Source organism: Cryptomeria japonica, chromosome 11, assembly GCF_030272615.1.
Source record: "Cryptomeria japonica chromosome 11, Sugi_1.0, whole genome shotgun sequence".
In the NCBI taxonomy this organism is placed as follows: Eukaryota; Viridiplantae; Streptophyta; class Pinopsida; order Cupressales; family Cupressaceae; genus Cryptomeria; species Cryptomeria japonica.
In genome coordinates this window covers 231,510,752-231,531,563 of record NC_081415.1, presented here as the reverse complement: position 1 = coordinate 231,531,563, position 20,812 = coordinate 231,510,752, and the positions used below count along the sequence as shown (strand labels likewise).

The 20,812-nt window shown below is 38.3% G+C and overlaps 1 protein-coding gene across 7 annotated transcripts in view; it reads right to left on the bottom strand.

Annotated features, from left to right (window-relative positions):
- Positions 1 to 20,812, bottom strand: part of LOC131063956 (uncharacterized) — a 176,597-nt gene that overhangs the window by 44,735 nt on the left and 111,050 nt on the right. For all 7 annotated transcript variants that reach the window (XR_009111190.2, XR_009111188.2, XR_009111189.2 and 4 more), the window contains 3 exons: positions 19,285 to 19,431; positions 19,158 to 19,185; positions 18,693 to 18,763 (listed from right to left, as the gene is read on the bottom strand). Coding sequence is in view for 3 of the 7 variants with exons in the window: in XM_057997959.2 (XP_057853942.1) it covers positions 18,693 to 18,763; positions 19,158 to 19,185; positions 19,285 to 19,431 (246 nt within the window). In the remaining 4 variants the exon portion in view is untranslated. The remainder of the gene's footprint in view (positions 1 to 18,692; positions 18,764 to 19,157; positions 19,186 to 19,284; positions 19,432 to 20,812) is intronic.

The window sequence follows — 20,812 nt, the reverse complement described above, 5'->3', positions numbered from 1 at the left end:
CGCATAAGGCCTGGGCCCTATACCTCACACCATCTCCACGCTACACTAAAGCCAAACACGCCATCATGATAGGGCCAACCCTATCCTAAACATTTCACATTAAGCAAATTAAATGAATCCGACATGTTAAAGGGGTTTGCTCCACATATAAATAAGCATAAAACCCACATCACAACTCACTCATTTTAGCTTTCATTTCATGCGAACTATATATGACTGGATAATGTGAACTTCAGGGAGAAAGACTACATCTGCACCTACAACAATTACCTCTGCTACATCAGCAATTTAGATCTGCTAGTTGAGGAGTGAAATCCATCATTAGAAGTCAGCGAACTTGGTGAAGATAGAGTGAATTCCTTGAAGGTTTGCAATTTGGGTTAAAGGAGCAGCAAATCAGCAGCAACAAACACACATGTGACAGCAAACTAATCTGTCATTCTTTCTGTGACAGCAACATCTGCCTCTACAAGTTCTTGAGATAAGTGTTGTAATGATTACATAACCATAATCCATAATCAGATCCAAGGATCTTTTCTGGCTGGGTTTTTCCTCTTAGGAGGTTTTCCCAGGGTAACTGTGTCTTGTCTTTATTTCATTCTCTTTCCTTACTGTGCTTAAATCTGAAAATTATAAATCTCTAATCTAATTAATCTAATCAGTAAACAAATTCTGATTTTCTAAGTATTAGTTAATCTGAAAGTGTTAAAATCAACATGGTCTCAGAGCTATAGGCTAGATCAACTTTCAGATTTTAGAATTTAGTACTCCTTTATTTCCAGATTGTTGTCGCATTTGCAGGTCAAGTCAATGGGGCTGAAAGTTGAAGATAGGCTTGATGGGAATCTCAATTTTACTACATAGAAGGTTCGAATCAAGTTGGCTCTAGAGGAAGAAGATCTTCTCCAATTCATAGAAGTGAAAGAGCTAACTGAACCTACGGATGCAGCTGAGCTAAAACAATTCAAAAAGGATGTTGTCAAGGCCAGGAAGATTCTCATTGATTCAATCAAAGACCACCTAGTCACCTCTATTGCCTCATTTACTACTGCAAGGGAAATGTTCAGCCATCTACAAGGTACATATGAAGTTAACAATCTTAGTAGTGCAATTACTTTAAGACAACAACTACTTAATATCAAAATGGCAAAAGAAGATTATGTTATTTCCTACTTTATGAGAATTTCAGAACTAAAGAATCAGCTAGGTTTAATTGGTCATAACATGGAAGACAAAGACCTTGTCATGATTGCCCTAAATGGTCTACCTCACTCATGGGAGTCATTTATCCAAACCATAAGTGGCAGAACTGAGTTACCTACCCTTGATCGCCTTAAGAATGATTGCATCCAAGAAGAGTCTCGCCTCATCACAAGAGGGCAAACCAAAAGTCCCCATGTAGATGATCAAAACATGCTTGCAGCCCAATGCAAGAAAGGGGGAAATTGGAAGAAGCCTTATCCAAAAAGAAATAGGGAATTCAAACCATTTAGTTCCCAGCACCCTTGGAAGAAACCAAGAGATACCTCGCGTGTTCGATGCTTTAGATGTGACAAATTTGGTCACTATGCTAAAGAATGTCAAAATAATCCTACCCAAAGAGAAGCCAACTTAAATGAAGTCTCAAAACAAAATGATGACTTCTTATTCATCTCTACTCTGTCTAGCAGTATTCCTACAGATAGTAATACATGGCTGATTGACAGTGGTGCTTCCAGACACATCACAGGCTACTGTGATCATCTTTCAGACTTAGTAGAAAAGGATACCAGCCGTTCACATGGTAATTGGAGATGACGTTCGTTATTCAGTAAGAGGTTCTGGCTCTAATTCTTTAAATTTAGACTCTGGTATTTCTCTGCACCTTATTGATGTCTTGTTTGTTCCTGGAATTAAAAGAAACCTAATTTCCATATCTGCTCTAGAAGATAAAAGTTATCAAATTGCATTTTCTAAGGGAAAAGTTCTTGCTTGGCCTAAGAAATCTAGTTTTAAATCTGCTCGTGTAATCGGTCATAGATATGATAGTCTTTATAAGCTCTCTACTAACCCTATTCAAGCCCGCATTAATGAGGCTCCTAAATCTTGTGAGCTATGGCATAGAAGACTTGGAGACTTGCATTATCAAACTCTTCCCTCTCTTGAAAAGTTAGTCAAAGGTATGCCTAAACTCAGTCAAATTCATGATAATACTTGCAAAGGTTGTGCTATAGGTAAAAATGTTAAAAGTCTTTTTCATAAAATTGAAAATAGAGCTAAAGTCAAACTAGAACTTGTTCACTTTGATTTATGCGGTCCTATGTCTGTAGCATCTCCTAGTGGTTTTCTTTATTACGTAATCTTCATAGATGATTTCTCTAGAAAAACTTGGATCTACTTCTTGAAATCTAAAGAATCTAATGAAGTCTTAAGTAAATGTCTAAGATCTAACAATGGAGGTGAGTACACCTCCGGTAGCTTTTATGATTTTTGTGTTGAGTCAAAAATTAAGAGGGAGTTTTGTGTTCCATACAATCCTCAACAAAATGGAGTTGCTGAAAGAAAGAATAGGACTATTGTTGAGGCTGCAAAGGCTATGATTCACGATCAAGATTTGCAGACCTTCCTATGGGCTGAGGCTTCTGGAACAGAAATGTATATCCAGAATAGATGTCCACACCGTGTTCTAAAGAACATGACCCCTGAAGAAGCCTTCATAGGATCCAAACCAGACATCAGTCACCTCAGAATTTTTGGAAGTCCCGTTTATGTTCATGTGCCCAAGGAAAAGCGAACCAAGTTGGAACCCTCCGGAAAGAAAGGCATGCTAGTCGGCTACAATGAATCCTCCAAGGCATTCAGGATATACATCCCGGGTCAAAGGTATGTTGAGGTAAGTAGGGATGTTACATTTGAAGAAGATATTGTTTTTAAAAAATCAAAAGGTTCTTGTGTCATTGATGAAGCTAACGACAATCAAGATATGAATGTTGATACTAACCCTGAGATTCAGAGGGAGCCGGTCGAACCTCCACCTCAAGATGAACATAATGATCCACCAAAGCCCATGAATCCCATTGATATTCCTAGTGACATTGTCGTTACCAAAAAGAGGCCTCTTTGGGTAAGAAACACCATTCAAGAAGCCGAAAGATTTGCAGCTCCTAGTGGCACCTTCCGTGAAACTAAGAGACCTCAAGTATTCTCCAACTACGTTGCATTGATGTGTAATCTCATTGAAACTGAACCTTGCAATGTTGAAGATGCCTTGAATCATCATGCCTGGAAGCTTGCTATGGATGAAGAGTATCAGTCAATCATCAAGAATGATGTTTGGGATATTGTGCCCAGACCCAAAGGTAAATTTGTTGTTTCCTCTAAATGGTTATTTAAAATTAAACATAATGCTGATGGTAGTATTGAAAAATATAAGGCTAGATTTGTAGCTCGTGATTTTTCTCATAAGGAAGGCATAGACTATGAAGAAACATTTGCTCTTGTTGCTAGATATACTTCTATTAGAACGATAATAGCTATTGCTGCTGCTAGAGGTTGGAAACTACATCAGATGGATGTTAAGACTATCTTCCTTAATGGTGTCATTGAGGAAGAGGTCTATATTGAACAACCTAAGGGTTATGAGATTCAGGATAGATTAACTCATGTGTGCAGGTTGAAGAAAGCTCTGTATGGCCTTAAACAGGCTCCTTGTGCTTGGTATGAAAGAATTGATAAATACTTGTTAAGTCTAGGTTTTTGTAAAAATGATGCTGACTCTAACATATACTTTGAGTTAGCTAATGATGAAATGTTAATTCTAGTTCTATATGTGGATGACTTATTTCTTACTTGTAAAGATGAACTTATTATTAGATGCAAGAAAGAACTAGCTTTAGAATTTGAAATAAAAGACTTGGGTCTAATGCATTATTTTCTAGGTCTAGAAGTATGACAAAGATCTAACGAAATTTTTCTAAGTCAAGGAAAATATACTATTGACATTTTGAAAAGATTTAGAATGATGGATTGTAAACCTATGTCTACTCCCATGGAATCTAACTTAAAGAAGTTAAGTGTTTCTGCAACTAACTCTGATTTTGCAGATCCATCAGAGTACCGACAGTTCATTGGATCACTATTGTATCTAGTTAACACTAGACCATACATATGTCTGTGAATGCTCTCAGCCAGTTTATGAGCATGCCCAAACATGTTCATCTTGTTGCAACCAAGCACATCCTAAGGTAGTTGCGAGGTACAGTTGGTTTTGGGCTGAAGTATCCACTTAACACTTCAATAACCTTGGAAGGTTATTAAGATGCCAACTGGGCTAGAAGCGTCAAAGACAGGAAAAGCACCTCCAGTATTTGTTTTAGCTTGGGATCCGCAGTGATCTCTTGGGCTTGCAGAAAACAATCCTTAGTGGCATTGAGTACTGCTAAAGCTGAGTATATTGCAGCAAGTGTAGCTTCTAGAGAAGTAGTGTGGCTTCGTAAGCTTCTTGCTGGGCTATTTGGTCAACCTTGGGATCCTACAGTTATTCACTGTGATAATCAGAGGTGTATCAAAATGTCTATCAATCCAGTGTTTCATGATAGGTCAAAACATGTGGAAACCCATTATCATTTCATTCGGGATATGGTGCAAAGAGGTGCTATTCAGCTAAAGTATGTCAGCACTGATGAGCAAGTTGCAGATATTCTTACCAAGCCTCTATCCAAAGTGAAGTTTGTGTACCTCAGGGACAGACTTGGTGTTGTGGAAAATGAAATCCTAATTGAGAGGGAGTCTCAATCGCAGTGATACATTGTGTTGTATCAAACCACCCTCTGCGGGCAATGTAAGGTGGTATTGTAATCTTCTCAGGGAGAAGTGTAATTATTAACCATCCTCTGCAGGCAATGTAAGATGGTATTGTAATCTTCTCAGGGAGAAGTGTAATTGTTAACCATCCTCTGCGGGCAAGTAAGATGGTATTGTAATCTTCTCACGGAGAAGTGTAATTGTTGACCATCCTCTGCGGGCAATGTAAGATGGTAGAAAAGATCCTCCCCACCCTCTACGAGCAATGTAAGGTGGATCCAGTCTATGCTTGTGTGCGAGTTGGAAGGTTATATTATGTAGTTCCATTATATGCTTGTGTGCAAGATGGAAGTCTACAATATTCTGATTATGTAATCCATCATTTGCTTGTGTGCAAGATGGAAGATTATGGTTATGTTCTCCTCCCTAATTAAGAGGGAGTGTTGTTTGTAATTAGGGTGGCGAATTCCAATTGCCTTGGGCAACATTGGAATCCGCCTAAGGGGACCAGCCCCTTCTCCAACGCATAAGGCATGGGCCCTATACCTCACGCCATCTCCACACTACACTAAAGCCAAACACGCCATCATGATAGGGCCAACCCTACCCTAAACATTTCACATTAAGCAAATTAAATGAATCCGACATGTTAAAGGGGTTTGCTCCACATATAAATAAGCATAAAACCCACATCACAACTCACTCATTTTAGTTTTCATTTCATGTGAAATATATATGACTGGATAATGTGAACTTCAGGGAGAAAGACTACATCTGCACCTACAACAATTACCTCTGCTACATCAGCAATTTAGTGAAATATATATGACTAGATAATGTGAACTTCAGGGAGAAAGACTACATCTGCACCTACAACAATTACCTCTGCTACATCAGCAATTTAGATCTGCTAGTTGAGGAGTGAAATCCATCATTAGAAGTCAGCGAACTTGGTGAAGATAGAGCGAATTCCTTGAAGGTCTGCAATTTGGGTTAAAGGAGCAGCAAATCAGCAGCAACCAACACACATGTGATAGCAAACTAATCTGTCATTCTTTCTGTGACAGCAACATCTGCCTCTACAAGTTCTTGAGATAAGTGTTGTAATGATTATATAACCATAATCCATAATCAGATCCGAGGATCTTTTCTGGCTGGATTTTTTCTCCTAGGAGGTTTTCCCAGGGTAACTATGTCTTGTCTTTATTCCATTCTCTTTCCTTACTGTGCTTAAATCTGAAAATTATAAATCTCTAATCTAATTAATCTAATCAGTAAACAAATTCTGATTTTCTGAGTTTTAGTTAATCTGAAAGTGTTAAAATCAACAATGATTCCTCCATGTACTGACTTTAAAACTAATTAGCTCTGTGACTTCTTTCTGTATGAAGGCTGTAACTTTATTGGTTCAGTGATCTCTCTTGATTGGACTTGTGCACTGTATTTTGGACTGTTTTAACTATGCTTGAGCTATCTTCTTAAGGCTGCAAACTTTGCCCTAGGGTCTGCAATTGATGTTCACTGTACATTCACTATCATTGTCATTGTGCTCTCAAATTCTCTTCTTTACGGCCCATGAAACTGCTCTCCATTAAACCATATTTGTGTGGACTGTCCCCTTTGAATAGTCTTTCTACTATCCCAATGCCTTGGTCTTGTCTTTTGGCATCTACAAATGCATATACACATATTCCTCTCTCATAAAATTATGACAGTCCTATGTATACCTCTGTTGTCACTGTATTTTTTGATTTGATTAGTGTTTGGAGGGCTGCAAATCTTTCCTTTGTGTTTGTGACTGTGAATGGAGCAAAAGGATCATTGAACTTTCTTGCTAGTCATGACTGCCATTTGAGACAAGATCCTTCTTTCATCAATGCACTAGAATTATGGACTGCATCCTTTTAATAGTTGGCTCTTTTTCCTTTTGCTTGTATTCTGCCCTTTCGAGGACTCTATTTTGTACTTGGTCTGAAAACTTTTAGATCCTCAATTCTACATTGATGCTGCTTCGTGCACATGAAGTTATAATGCATCTGATCATAAGGCCTTTTGAGACTGGTATATTTGTAATAACTGTGGCTTGACAGCATTCCTTGTCATTACACCACTCTTTTGACAAATATTCACTATTTGTGTAGACTGATTACAATTCATTCCTTTTTTCTGCTCTTTGATGTTCACTGTACATTCACTATCATTGTCATTGTCTTGCAAATGAGTGTAGTATCTCTGTATCTTTGGTGATGCTATACCTTGGATAGGACTATGGCTGACTTTATTGGCTACTAGCCATGCTTGTCCTCTTTGACACAGACTGCATTTTGATATGCTACTGTGTAAATTGTGATGTGATGCTTTAACCATTGGATGACAGTACACGCAGCAGTAGACCAACTTGTTGTATTAAACACCTTGGGTATTCTCTTAAATTGGCATTCCAAAAGACAGCCTTTCCCTCCTAGCTACAATTATTATGACAATCATGTAATATTTATATCTCTTGTATGATGGTCTCCGTGAATGAGTGCCCCTCGTTTATGACAGTGTGTTGGTACTGACATCTAGGACTCGCATGTTCCTATCAGCTTATTGCCATGAGCAACGGGTATTCTTTTATTGTGACTACCGTAGAAGACGGGTAAAGATTGTTACATCTTTGTTATAATAATTTATCCTTAATATCACAACATGCTGAGCTCAACCCTCGTGGGAGCCCATTTACTCCACATACTGTAATAATAACATCGAATGAAGACAAATGATATAATTTTACTTCCATCTTGTTGATGTGTTTTTTATGCACATAACAATACAGAATAAATTACCAAAGTAATTTACCCTCTCTTGAACAAAATCACCTCAGATGCTAAGAATGAGATCAACTAAAATGATTCCAAGGTTTCTACATGTCAAGTCTTGACGAGTGGGTAAGTTCAGTGGTTGATGTGAATTGCTGTGTTTCACTTTGGGGACTTACGCAAATGTTTGGATTATCATGAATGATGCGGAATAGGTGTGCTGACAACTTAAGATTTATCAATAAGGCTCTGGATTTACTTCTTATTAAAAAAGGGGGAAAAAGAATAGGGTTCAGGAAATCTATTCTAATCCTAAGAATGTAGGGAATGATGAATGGATTTAGTGGAATCAAACCAGGCAAGGTCTCACAATCAGGTATTGACACAAGCTTAGTGCAATCATCTAAGGTATACTTAATGATTTTCAAACTATTACCATCAAACGAAGACACCATCCAAACTGATGCTTGTCAACGGACGCATAATAGTTGAAGTTATGCTTACTCAAACTCCAGTTGACCACACAAGGCGCACTTACCAGCGGAAAGAGGCTAGTGGTATGGATTAAGGATTCCACACAAATATATTCAACAAATCTTTCATTCAATCTAACATACATGAAAATAAATTCTAATCTAACTTGGAGGAATTGAGAACCATGATTGCAAATACAACACTTGAAGAGCAAAATCACCAACAATTGAACAATGATTAGGATTCAAATAGCTGTAGCATATACCAACAATTCTACAAAAACTCTCCCTTACAAATGAGAGACAAAGGGGCATATATAGAGTCTCTTACAAAGTGGATGGCCCAGATTGATCTAAGATCAACGGTCGAGATCATGCCAACAAAACCCTAGAATTGCCCTAATTAGGGTTACATCAAAAATGGTGCCACCAACATATGGCCCAATAGAAAGATACCTAGTCATCATATAGGGAATCTTCTAGAAGATTCCTCCCTGCACCTCTCTCTCTCTTAGCATACTCCAAGAATCTAGCCAAAACTGAATCTAACTCCTCCATGGAAATGCTAGGCAAGGTATCCTGCTATAAATCAATCACATCCAATGAATCCGAGCAAGCATTCAAAGTATTCTCCCATTCAGGCATGAGCTTCTGCGAATTATGAACATGAATCAACAAAGAGACCAAGTCATCTATCTGACTCTTCTGCAAAGAGTCCAACTGGCAAAAATACATAAATTTTATCTTGTCTCTTAATTTGGCTAAGTGTAAACCACTAGCATTACTAACATCAACACCCAATAATTCCTCAATCGAGGCAAGGATCTTCATCTGAATGTCCTGAATTAATCCTTCCATCTCCATACAACTCGATTGGGCGTTCTCATAAGCTGATTTCTTCAAAGCTAGTGCACAATACCAACCATGGAAATTATATATGTCTCCACTGTGCACAATGTTATCGCTGACCAAAATGGAATTAGGAACCTTCTTCAATGCCAGGAGGCGTGGAATAGTCTTCTCTTGGATAGGCCGGAATTCTTCCCAAACTCCCTCCAAATACTGGATCCTGAATACAAGCGTTGTTGTCTTATCATATGCTTGGACAAACTGAGTAAGGAAATCATCTGCCTGCTTTCTTGTGCTTTCAATCCACTTTTCCACCTCTGAGTGTGTACCTCTCGCTACCTCGCAGTGTGAATGTATTCCATGGTCAACTGCAATAGGGGAAATAAGGGTGGGATCTCCACGCCTTGTCCCTGCAATATACTCTCTGAGTCTAATATTTTCTTCTTTGTACCTTTCATTCTCCGCAATCGCTGTGTCTAACTTTGCATTGATTCCTTGGAGGTTGTCACCAATCTCCTGAAATTCCTGCCCTGCGGATGGACGACCAAGGGCAACTGAAGTGATCTGGATATTCATGGGAGTAGCAGTGTCCATTGTCACGCCGGCTCTAGGAACAGCAATCTGCGCAATCCGCATTCCCGTCTCATCTCTAGCTATGTGCGACAAAATTTCCGCTCTCTTGGGCTCCTTCTTCTTAGCACTCCTAGCTAGGTAGTCATCAATATCCTCAATAGGCTGTACTTCTATCATTTGTTTACTTTTTTCCATACTCTTCCTCAACCATTCAGGAATAGTGGTCATCTCCATACCATCATCAAGACATATTTCTCGATCAAGGTCCTTCAGTGCCGAGATAACTTCATCATTATCATTAGGATTATTCCTGGTCCAATCATATACATCATTTCCCAAACTAACTTTCAAAAGGACAGTAGGGGATCCCGACTGGTCATCATTCTCATCAGGAGGTGCAGATGTTGCTGTGGCATGAAATTCCTGAGTATTCTCAGGTAGTATCACTGTGTTGGAACACTGCTGAATCTCCTTATTCTGTTATGTTACTTCAATCACTTCGATTGATGAGACACTGGGAGGGGGTGAAGGAATGATAGTCTTCTGTTTCTTCTTCACATCCTCAATCTTCTTCCCTCTAGCCTTGACTTCTCCAGGCATGTTCTTCCTTCTCTTGGGAGCTTGACTTTCTTCGTCTGCATGAATTCTAACATCACTTACAGTCCTCTGATCATCCTCGGAAGTAGACTCTTCTGTTTTCATCCTTTCATAAGTGAAGGGAACATCCATGTCAACTAATCTGTTCATCTGCATATCTACCCATGTGTGGGAGAAATTCAAGACTTCTCTCATCAATATATTCAGATCAGTCTCCTCTGACTCTGACTAATTTGGCAATAGGATTGCCTTCTTCATTTCATTCTCATAATGTGGGTGTGTATGATCTCTATCATCTAATACCTGATCAGGGATGAGGAAAAGTCCACACTTTCTCATGAAATCCACTAACATTCTAGACCACATTCTTCTCTTTACTGCTTGTTCGTCCATTAAGTTAGCCCAATAATCCTCTATGTCAACCTTGTGAGTGAACTTCTCTCCTCTGATCCTTCCGACCTTCTTGTCTGGATCGAATCTCTCTCTTTTCTTGTAGGTAGCAAATCTGTAGAATGCAATCTCCTCACCTGCAGTGCTGGCAGCTATGGTGGATTGGCAGACCTCTGACGTCTTCCCAACTGAAATAGGGAATGTCATTCCTGTCCTGTGCTTCTCTCTCTGGATAACATCGAACTCTAGAAGCTGTCTTACCACTTCCAACAATATCATTCTGTCAGTAGGATACCTAGGAAGTCTGTGGGGTTCAGATTGAAACCCATGAATCCTGAGGTATGTGAAAGTGGGAAACTGTATATACCACGATCCATATTTCTCTATTAACTTTGTTGCCTCCTTGGACAATCTTCTGTGGATTCCGCCCTACAGCATCCGTGTGATGTACATAGTGAATGCATCATTCACTCTCTTGTAGTCTTCAATTCTGTGCATACTCAACTGGGGGTAGCATTCATAACTCTTAAACTGTCCTTGCCCATTCCCGACTTCACCTTTGCATATTAATCTTCTGTATGAAACAAACCGTGCAAGCAAATACACCAGGTAAGAAGTTATGGCGAATGACTTGGACCGCTCTACATTCCTCAACTGAAAATCCAGATTGTCGCTTATGATCTTAGACCAATTCACTAGTGTTCCTTTAAGACAATCCTGGATGAAGTAGAACATCCATCCATGAAATATTACTCCCTGCGGCATTCCCATCACTCTGTTGAGTAGGAATATCAAATCACTATATTCCTCCTTAAAATCTACGCACATAAGTGTCTTGGGAGCCTTGGAATGATGATTCCTAGGCTCAATCATCCATTCTTTATTAATTAAACTCTTGCATACACCCATCTTCTTCGTGTATCTGTCTGCACAATCTTCCTTGGTCACATCCTTCATGTCTGTACTGCGTGGAATTCCGAATACCTCAGCAATGGCATCCTCAGCAAGGTAGGCGATGACAACACCCTTCGGACTCTTGATCATTCTTGTGAGCGGATCGTAACATCGTGCACACTCCAGGATCAACTCACTGCACTGTATAGATTGTGGAAACCCAGCGGCATGGAAAATGCCACTCTTCATAATATTCGCATATGCTGGAGAAGGAACCCGATCTCTGGATCCGAACATTTGACGCTGCATCCAATCGAAGTCCAGGAAATGCATGTTGGTATCAGTGATCTCCCTCCATCTGGATGAAATCTTGAACTCTGGATAAAATCCAGTTTCCAACGTCTTCAGCAGCTCTTTCCTTTCCTTGTATCCTGACTTCGACATCGCACCTGTACGAAACTGGAAGTTAGTGCTAGGATAAAAATAAATACTTGTAATAAAATTCTTGACTTTCTAGAGATTTAGCTAGTTTAGAGCATGGAGTCAGGAAAATAATCCATATACTTGGTAAATTTTAGCAATTACATTCAATGTGCAACAACACTAAGGCATGGAAGCCTTCCATAAAAATTCATTTATACCTCCTTACGCTTAGAAAATATGCAAGCAAAGAATGCAAAGGAGTATACCGGATTGATGATGACTTAGGAAAGGTGTGAAAGGTTGTGTTTTCACACAATGAATGTCTGAAGACACCTTCCGCAGTCAACAATGGAGGTCAAAATTCTGAAGACAACTTGAAAATTCAAACTTTCAAATTATGTTGTAATCTTCAAAATGTGCATAAAATCAATAAAAATCAGTTTTATTGATGAAAACAATCATTTTCCGGAATGTAAATATGGCTGGTAAAAATTAGTTTTCTGAGGACAAGTCTGAAAATCGAACACTTCAGACTTACCAACACCTTGCAAAGTGGTTTAAATCCCTGAAAATGATGAAAAATGGCTTAGGAAATAGCCCCAAGCAAATTCGCCAAAATTGGTTAGGTGGCTGGAAATGAAAATTTCTGAGGACAACCGCCTAACAATGGAGTTTCAGACCTGCAACAGCATTAAAATGGTCTAAAAAGTGAACAGAAAACTCCATAAAATGTCTCCAAATGCTAAATGTTTAAGTTAGAATTGGCTGGGGAATAAAAACTTAAGTCTGAAAATTAATGGCAGCCATTAATGGAGGTCAAAATTTGAAGCAAACCTCAGATCTGAAGCGAATCAGCAGGCTGGAAATGATGACAGCCAACAAACATGCGTGAAAAATCCACCAAAATGTGGCCTCCAAGCAAAATCGAAATTTTCCCAAGTCTAGCGCTAAAATTGAAATCTGAAAATTGATGCCAATGGATAGCTCGGATCTGCAATAATGGAGGATGGCAATAATCTGGAAAAATCGCCCAAGTTGGGATTGAAAACCCCAAACACAAAAATTTGCCTGCCTTAGCAAAAAATCAAAATTTTCAAAATTCTGAAAATTGTTGTCAATGGCAGCAATCTGCAGAAATGAAGGTCTGAACAGCAAGCAACAATGGTGGAGGAAAAATCGCCCAAGGTCTCCAAACACAAATTCGCCAACTTTCACCAAAAAATGCTAAATTTGGAAAAAATCGCCAAACTTAGCAAAATCGAAAATCTGAAACTGGTCTTTAATGGCAGCCAAGAGGAATAAATCAGCAAGCTGGAAAAAATGGAGGAAAATAAATCCTCAATCCCACACTTCAAAAAAATGTCTTGCTAAAAAATTCGCCCAACTTGAAAAAAATCTCTCTCATGGAGAAACCTGGCAGAAATAATAATAAAATAATGTTGAAGTTCCTCTCATATACTTGCTTTCAGCTCCAACTTTCACCACACAAGCAATGTGGGATAAAAAACACTTGTATAAATACTTGCTTGGTGAAACCCTAACTTGCTTCTAGAAGATTCAAACATTTAATAATTATTGCAAGTTATTAAATTTGCTTTTAAACTTTAAATAATCATTTAATAATTATTTAAAAGCAATCAAAATGGGGCTTTTTATTTAAAATATTCCAATTTAAATCCAAAATAAAGCCTCTAGGGGAAAATCGCTATAGGTTGGGATTAAAAAATCCCTTCAAAAATCGCTTAAGTGTCAAAATTTGCCCCATTGAGGAAATTTGACCCATGCTTGGATAAAAATCCATGCTCAAAATCATCAAAATGCACATAAATCACCCTCCAAGGGAAAATCGATATGAGTTTGGTCAAAAATCAAAACAAAAATGCACTCATTTTGCAAAAATCATCCCCCAGGGGAAATTCGATGGGTGTCTGGACAAAAATACACACTCAAAAATCACTTAACTTGAAAAAAAACCTCCCTGGTGGAAATTCGATGGGTGTCTGGACAAAAATCCGGACTCAAAAACTCTTCATAATGTTCCCAGTGGAAAATCGATCCCTGTCTAGACAAAAATCCTAACTTAGCTGTCACAAAAATCCTAGTGGAAAAACGACCCAGGCATGGAATTATCCTTGCACTCCAGTCCGCGCTTCCAAGGGAAATTCGATGGGTGTCTAGATAAATCCTGACACTTAGCCAAATTTTAGCATCTCCAGGGGAAAATCACTCCAGGTGTGGATAAACAGTGGGGGAAATTAGTAGCCAATATGGATTCCAGGGGAAACCCATGTGTAGTATGGATTTTGAGTGGGGGAATGGGTTGGGTAGTCTGGAATGTGAGGGGAAAATCACCTCTAGCATGGATTTTGACCCTTTAACCCTTGGAATATGGATTTCCCTTAGGATTTTAACCACTCAAAATCACTCAGCGACTTTAAATTTAACTGGACTTAAGACTAATTTTCCAAAAATATGAGCGAAACGCCAGGAAAATGTTGGAATAAAGTGCAAAACCAATTTAAATATTACCTTAGGAGCGAGAAACAACTCCAAAAGGTCTGTGAATATCTTAGCACTTTAAAATCATCGATGCGCGTGTTTAAAAACACGTTAACGTTCAAATGCTCAAACACTTAGCAAAACTTAGGATCATTAAAAATATCACCTTTTGCAACTTGATCCTAACACTTCAAAAACCCTAGACGGCACTAGGCATGATCAAAACTCTGAGACTCGGGCACGGAAAACACAAAATTGCCCACTAAGCAGCCAAAACCCTAACCTAACGACGCAGGAAGCTAGCAAAGAGGGGGTCCCCGTTAGCAATGGGGTGATGTGTGAAAAGGTCACAACACATCTACACAAGGAAACAAACAATCTTAAATAAAATATGATGAATCTTAGAGGCTTCCATTGAGGATCTTATGGCATCTTATGACATTGTTCTGTCATTTTCTGTTCTCTAATTTCTGTATAACTTGTTCAATGCTCTATCAGGATGGATTAAGCATTTGTTGATTTATAAGATGTGTATAGCGATCCTAAGCTCTAACATCTCTCTTCTATTCACTTGCAGGTATTCAGGGACAGTGGAGCAAAACACAAGAGAATTCGACCAGATTCAACGAGCGACCTTTGGGGTTCGTCATTCCAGGCAATGACGGATCCCTATCCACTTCTTATGCATTTTTTTTCTTGTTCATTAAGTGTATAGTCTATTTTTATATAGCATACAATAAGTTAATCCCACGGCTTGTGTGGGAAACTATACACTTGAAATTGAATTTATGAATAAAGAAAGCAAATTTCATGTGTTGTTGTAAACTCTTGGTTCTAGTAAACACTTGCATGGTATTCATTTGGTAGCATCTCTCTTGCATGAGAACTTGAACATAATCAAATGTGCACTTTTACCTCTTTTAGCGCAACCGCTATCCCAGCTCTACCTAATTGAGCTGGAAGCGAAATTTAGGTAACAGTTATTGCTGAGATGACTTGCTATACAAGTGCACAGGCATATATGTAAAACAACCACCAGAACATGCACGCATTATGTGTATTTGTTTGTCGATGTCCACTCATAACCTCACATGAAAATATATCTAACCAACCTCTTCATGTCCCTGTTGTGTGTATCGCACACCCATCCCTGTCATTGACAGGGGACCTCGTCTTTGGGTTCTTCGCATGGAAGATAGTCCAAGTCAAGTGCCGCTGAGGACAATTTCGGCGTCTACAGCCATTCTACAAGCATCGACTCCAAATGTCTATTTCGCCCAAATAACTCCGTTTACCCAAAAATCCCAAACTTGTGAAAAGGCCTTTAAGGCCAAAAGCACTTCAGCATACAAAATTGGCTTGGTAGCCCAAAGGCGAGATCAAGTTTCGAAATGGCCCTCTAGGCCGAAATTAACAAAACAACTCAAGGAGACGAAAACTTCAACATCTCGCCAAAATAACCTTTCGCGCCGACATTCAAAATGGCCTAGAGAGCTGAAAATGGGAAAGGGTGAAAAGCGCTTAACATGGAAACTTTTCAAAGCCCCTTTTGACCTGAAAATTGCATAAGTGAAAAGCGTAAAACTTAAAGAGCTTTTTCAAAACCCTCCCCAACCGAAAGAATCACGTGATGTAAAACACTTAATTCATAAGCTTTGCAAACTAGCCAAAAACCCCAAAAAGTTGAAAGGCGTTAAGTTTTAAAGTTTGCAAATAATCATTTTAGCCCGAAAATGGGCAAAAATCATAAAATCGTGAAATAGGGAAAAGCGTCACTTTATAAATCACTTTATAAGTTTGCATTTTATGCCTCTACCCTGAAAATCGCCAAGCAAGTGAAAATCGCGAAGTTTGCAAAAGGTGGTTTCACCCCAAAATTGGGCAGGAAAGGAGAATCGCGAAGTCTGCATTTTATCATTTTAGCCCAAAAATGCAAGTCATAAGAAAGGGCGTCATTTTACAAGCTTGCAAAGAATGGTCTCTCCAGCCCGAAAATTGTCAAACGGTGAAAATCGTAAAAGGTGGAAAGGCATTTTAACATTTACAATTTGTCTTTCCAGGCCAAAAATGACCAAATCACCAAGTTTTCGCAAAAATGTTAAGGAAGCCGAGGATTCATGAAATCAAAGCAAATAACCAAGCAAGTAAAATCGCACGATAACATTCATTTGCATGAAAACTTAAGGTTTCCAAACTTGCAAAATAGTCAAATAACCCGAAAACAATAGAGGAAGAGTCATTCCAAGTCAAAATCAGCCTATAAGGCCAAAATGAGAATTTGAAATCTTGCAAAAGGCCCATACGACCCAAAAATTGAGTGGGCAAACATCGTGATTTTGAATAAAACTTGAAATTCACCTGTTGAATCCAAACTTTGCCAGGTAAAAGGAGAAAGTATTTTAAAGGCGTTCGCAATTTGGCTAAAGAGTCGAGTTTTGCCAAGGGACTCAACCAAGTGAGAACTCGAGCATTTTAATCCTACAGCCCTAATGAATTCAAAAGAGGTGGCCTTAACTCGAAACCAAATCTCTCAACTTGCCTAAAGGTCCTAAATTCCCAGAGGAGAAAGTGAAAACATTCAAAAGATACATCTCACAAAGAGCTTCTCGAGCCAGACGTTGTTAAAATTTAATATGTTAAATTAATTTTAATTTTTCAAATTGATTTATTAAATGAGATTGATTGTTTGCAGGTCGCAGGATGTCATTGGAAGGAACCAGGAGAAGGCCTGAAACGTCAAGGAGCCAGGCACTGAACGCTGAAGAAGAAGATGTAGGAACGCGCTGCAGGAGCACAAAAGCAACCGAGAATTGGGAAGCGTGTCGTTGAACAAAGCTGAAGTCTACCAGTGGGACCAAAGACCAAAGAACACTCCGAATGCGGCAAGTCTATGCATTCTCGAGAAATACACAGCTGGATTTAATTCCAGAAGTTTAGTTTCTGAAAACTGAAACTGTTTTATTGTAAAACTGCTTGTGGGCCACACTCAGATATTTTGAAAGAAAGGGGAAATGTCCAACTGCTAGATAGACTTAAATTAATGCCAAACAGTTGTAGGTAGTTGGAATTGTGGTTGGATAGATGACTAAGAGTTTAATGGGCATGGGTTAAGGCTGCCAGCTTCTGGGAGGCAGATCAGGACCCTTGGATGCAATCCATCCTAGCCTCTAATTCATATTGTAAAATCTGTAAAAAGCAAAGGCCTTTCTTTTGTAAAGGGTTAGATAGTTAGAAGGTTAGAGTTAGAGAGTTAGATTTTAGAAATTAGAATAGGTTAGATCTTAGTAGTAGCATAGAGATGCTACAAAAATTGTTGTAATAGGCAGCTGAAATCAATATATAGACATTGATTTGGTGTTTATTGTCTTGTTTTCATCCTGTTTGCATGGTTTCTTTCAGCATTTTAGATAGATCTTTACGTTTTGGGTGTGCAGGTATTTGATAGATTCAGGTTCATACCATTGAGGATATACTGATTGTGTGTCCTTTTGTATGGTTAACCTGAGTCTTTGAATTGTGCTTAGTTCAATTGCAGGTGTCCGTCTGAGTTGCGCCAGAATTGGGTGCTTAGCCGTGCATTTGCAATTTGAAAATCTTCCAAGTCCCTTTGAAGATTGCACCGTTCTTGCAAGGTTGTGAGCTATTCTGGCCAAGCAGGGATTGGTTATGTTGAATCTGTCTACCCGCATACCAGTCTTGTTAGTTTTAGATTTCCTATCCCTTCCCTTTTGATTTTATTTCATAGTCTGAGAATCATAGCAGACTAGCTTGTTGCAAAATCGTAAGACCCCATGTGCTTCCAGCAAATCACATCAACTACTAAGCTATCCTGCGGTCAAGACTTGACAACCGAAACATTGAGGTCATCCCCATTGATCAAATTAACACAGCATTAAGGATTTCCTTATCTCAAGAGAGGATAGGATTCTTAGCATTTCTATTCTGCGTTGGCTGGATGAAGTCATAGTTCCGCGACTTTAGACACGTCAATAGTCCCCTTTTATCCTATGTGCAAACAGTCATATATATGATTTGATCAGAGGTTTCACAAGGGCTAGGATTTTGTATTTCAATTGGCGCATGAATGAACATTAATTGATTACTAATCATACTCTAAATAGGTGCACATCATCATCCCACATACATAATATGTCCCACAACTTTATAAATTACTTTTAAAGTTTAAGGAAAGAAAATATTAAAGTAGTAATTAAATTTGAACAAGATGAAACTATTGTTGCTGTATTAGTAGTGATGGAATGAATGTCAAAACATCCCATCTAGATCAGATTCTGCACTACTTGTTGCTTTTTAAACTGCTTTAAATTATTGTTTCTGGGTCCACACCCTTTACAGATCTTCTTATAATCAAACTATCACAAAAGTGAAAAAAAATGAGAAGTCATCTTACTGTCTCTGCACGTATGAATCCCTTTTCAAAATCAGAGTGAATCACTCCAGCTGCTTGTGGTGCTGTCATCCCTATAACACAAACCAGAAAAACAAGTATGAATATGATGTATTTTTTAGTTTTGAAAATTCTTGTTTATTTTCATTTACGTGGTCCAAGTTTTTCAGAGAAAGATGACAATAATTTTCTTAATAAGAGAGCTTCAACTTCATTATTATTTTAAGGCCTGGCCAGTAACCTTCATGAGCAACTAACTTATAGCTTCTGAACGAAAATAGTTGTAATTTATACAAATAGATTTATAAATTTAACTACGTGGATATATATAAGACAATTAACAAGTACATAGCAATGCTATTGGGCTCAGTACATCCAGCTATATAGATGAAAATCTCAACAGCTTAAAGACTCGGAAAATAGGTTAAGGGATATGATTCAATGAAAAAGTCAAAAGAGCTAACTCACCTGCAAGTATTGTCCATGCTTTAGTCTCCTGCAAAAAAGACATAAAATTGTGATCAGTGAGTTTTCAAAGATCCAAGCTTCACAAAGAAAGCAATTATGTATCAGAGGAAATATTTAAAACATGTACCTTTTCTCCAGAAGTGAAATAGGTACGCAGACCCAAAAGATTGTATGTTGCCCTTATTAGAGATCCTAGTCCTCCCTCGCTAACTCCAAGAGATTGCAGAAACTCAGATCTCTCTTCTGGCTGGAGCTCAGTTAATTCAGCCTCTACCTGTGGCATGTGACAGACTTGTAATTGACCTAATCCATTCATGCATTTGTATGGAAATTAAGAAACAAAAATATGCATTCCTATATCGGGACAATAATACAAATTAACAAGAACAACTCAATTTCCCTTTAGAACTCATTCAATCAATTTTGAACCTTCTTACGCTAAACTTTGAACTTGTTAAAGGCATTTTGTTGGTATAAAATGTAGCACAAACTCGTTAAATAAGATAGTACTTACTCTAAGTGCATATTTTCTTATACAACCCAATAAAAATTGCCTTTAGTATAATTTTCTCTATGTCATTAAATGTCTTTTAAAGTATAAAACAGAACAAAACCAGCAGCAACAGGAAAGTTATTCTGCTGCAGTAGTTTGGAAGCTATACAGATCATAGATGAAAAAATAATTTAAAAATCGCCAAAATCGCGATTTTTCTCGAGTCAATGTTGCAAACGATTTAATCTTCTTTTAAATCGCCACCGATTTTTTTTTTAAATCGTGAGATTTATTGCCAATAAAATCGTGATAAAATCGTGAGGAAAACCGTAAAAATCGCGTTTTGAAAAGTTCGTAGGTTTGTAACTTCCGGAAAACCCAAAAAGCGGCTTCATTTTTTTACGTACAAGGGCAAACTTCGTTTTTTTAAAGCCCACAACTGAAGACGTGACAGCCGATAGGTTGATTGACTGGATTTGGATTCAACGGAAGTTGTTTCCTGATTCCTCTTCGTCTCTTCCACGTATCTGCTCATTTGGGCTTATTTTCCTGCACAGCTGCACCAACATTTCACAGTCTACTATTAGTGTAAATGTATATGCAATTTTCAATTTGAAGAACAAGTTATATATAGACAATGAAGTGTACTTATTATTTCTTTGATTCACAATATAATATGTCTGATTTTTTTCTTTGCTGCAGATGGAGAGAGAACATTAATTGATTTCAATGCCCTTCTCCAAGCAAATAAATCGGGTTATATGTGGCAATGAGGGGAGACCAAGTGTTACCTTGGTCGGTTATGTCCTTTGGACATAACCGATCAAGATAACCCTTGATCGCACCTTTTGATTACCCAAACAACACATTGCTAATTAACCCGATATAAATCGGTGCCATTACATTTTTCATATTAACCAATATGTGTATCGGTGTCAATGCATAACCCGATAATATATATATCGGTAACTATGATATCCTTAACCAATTCCCAATTGGTGGCAGTTAAACAGGCCCAAAAACCATATCAATCGGTGGCAATAAATAAACAAAACATACCCGATAACTAATCGAGGTATTACTAATAACATCCGATAATATATCGGTGGCATCATTATTAAGTGCAATTGATAATTATGAAGGGGTTCGATATATTATAAAT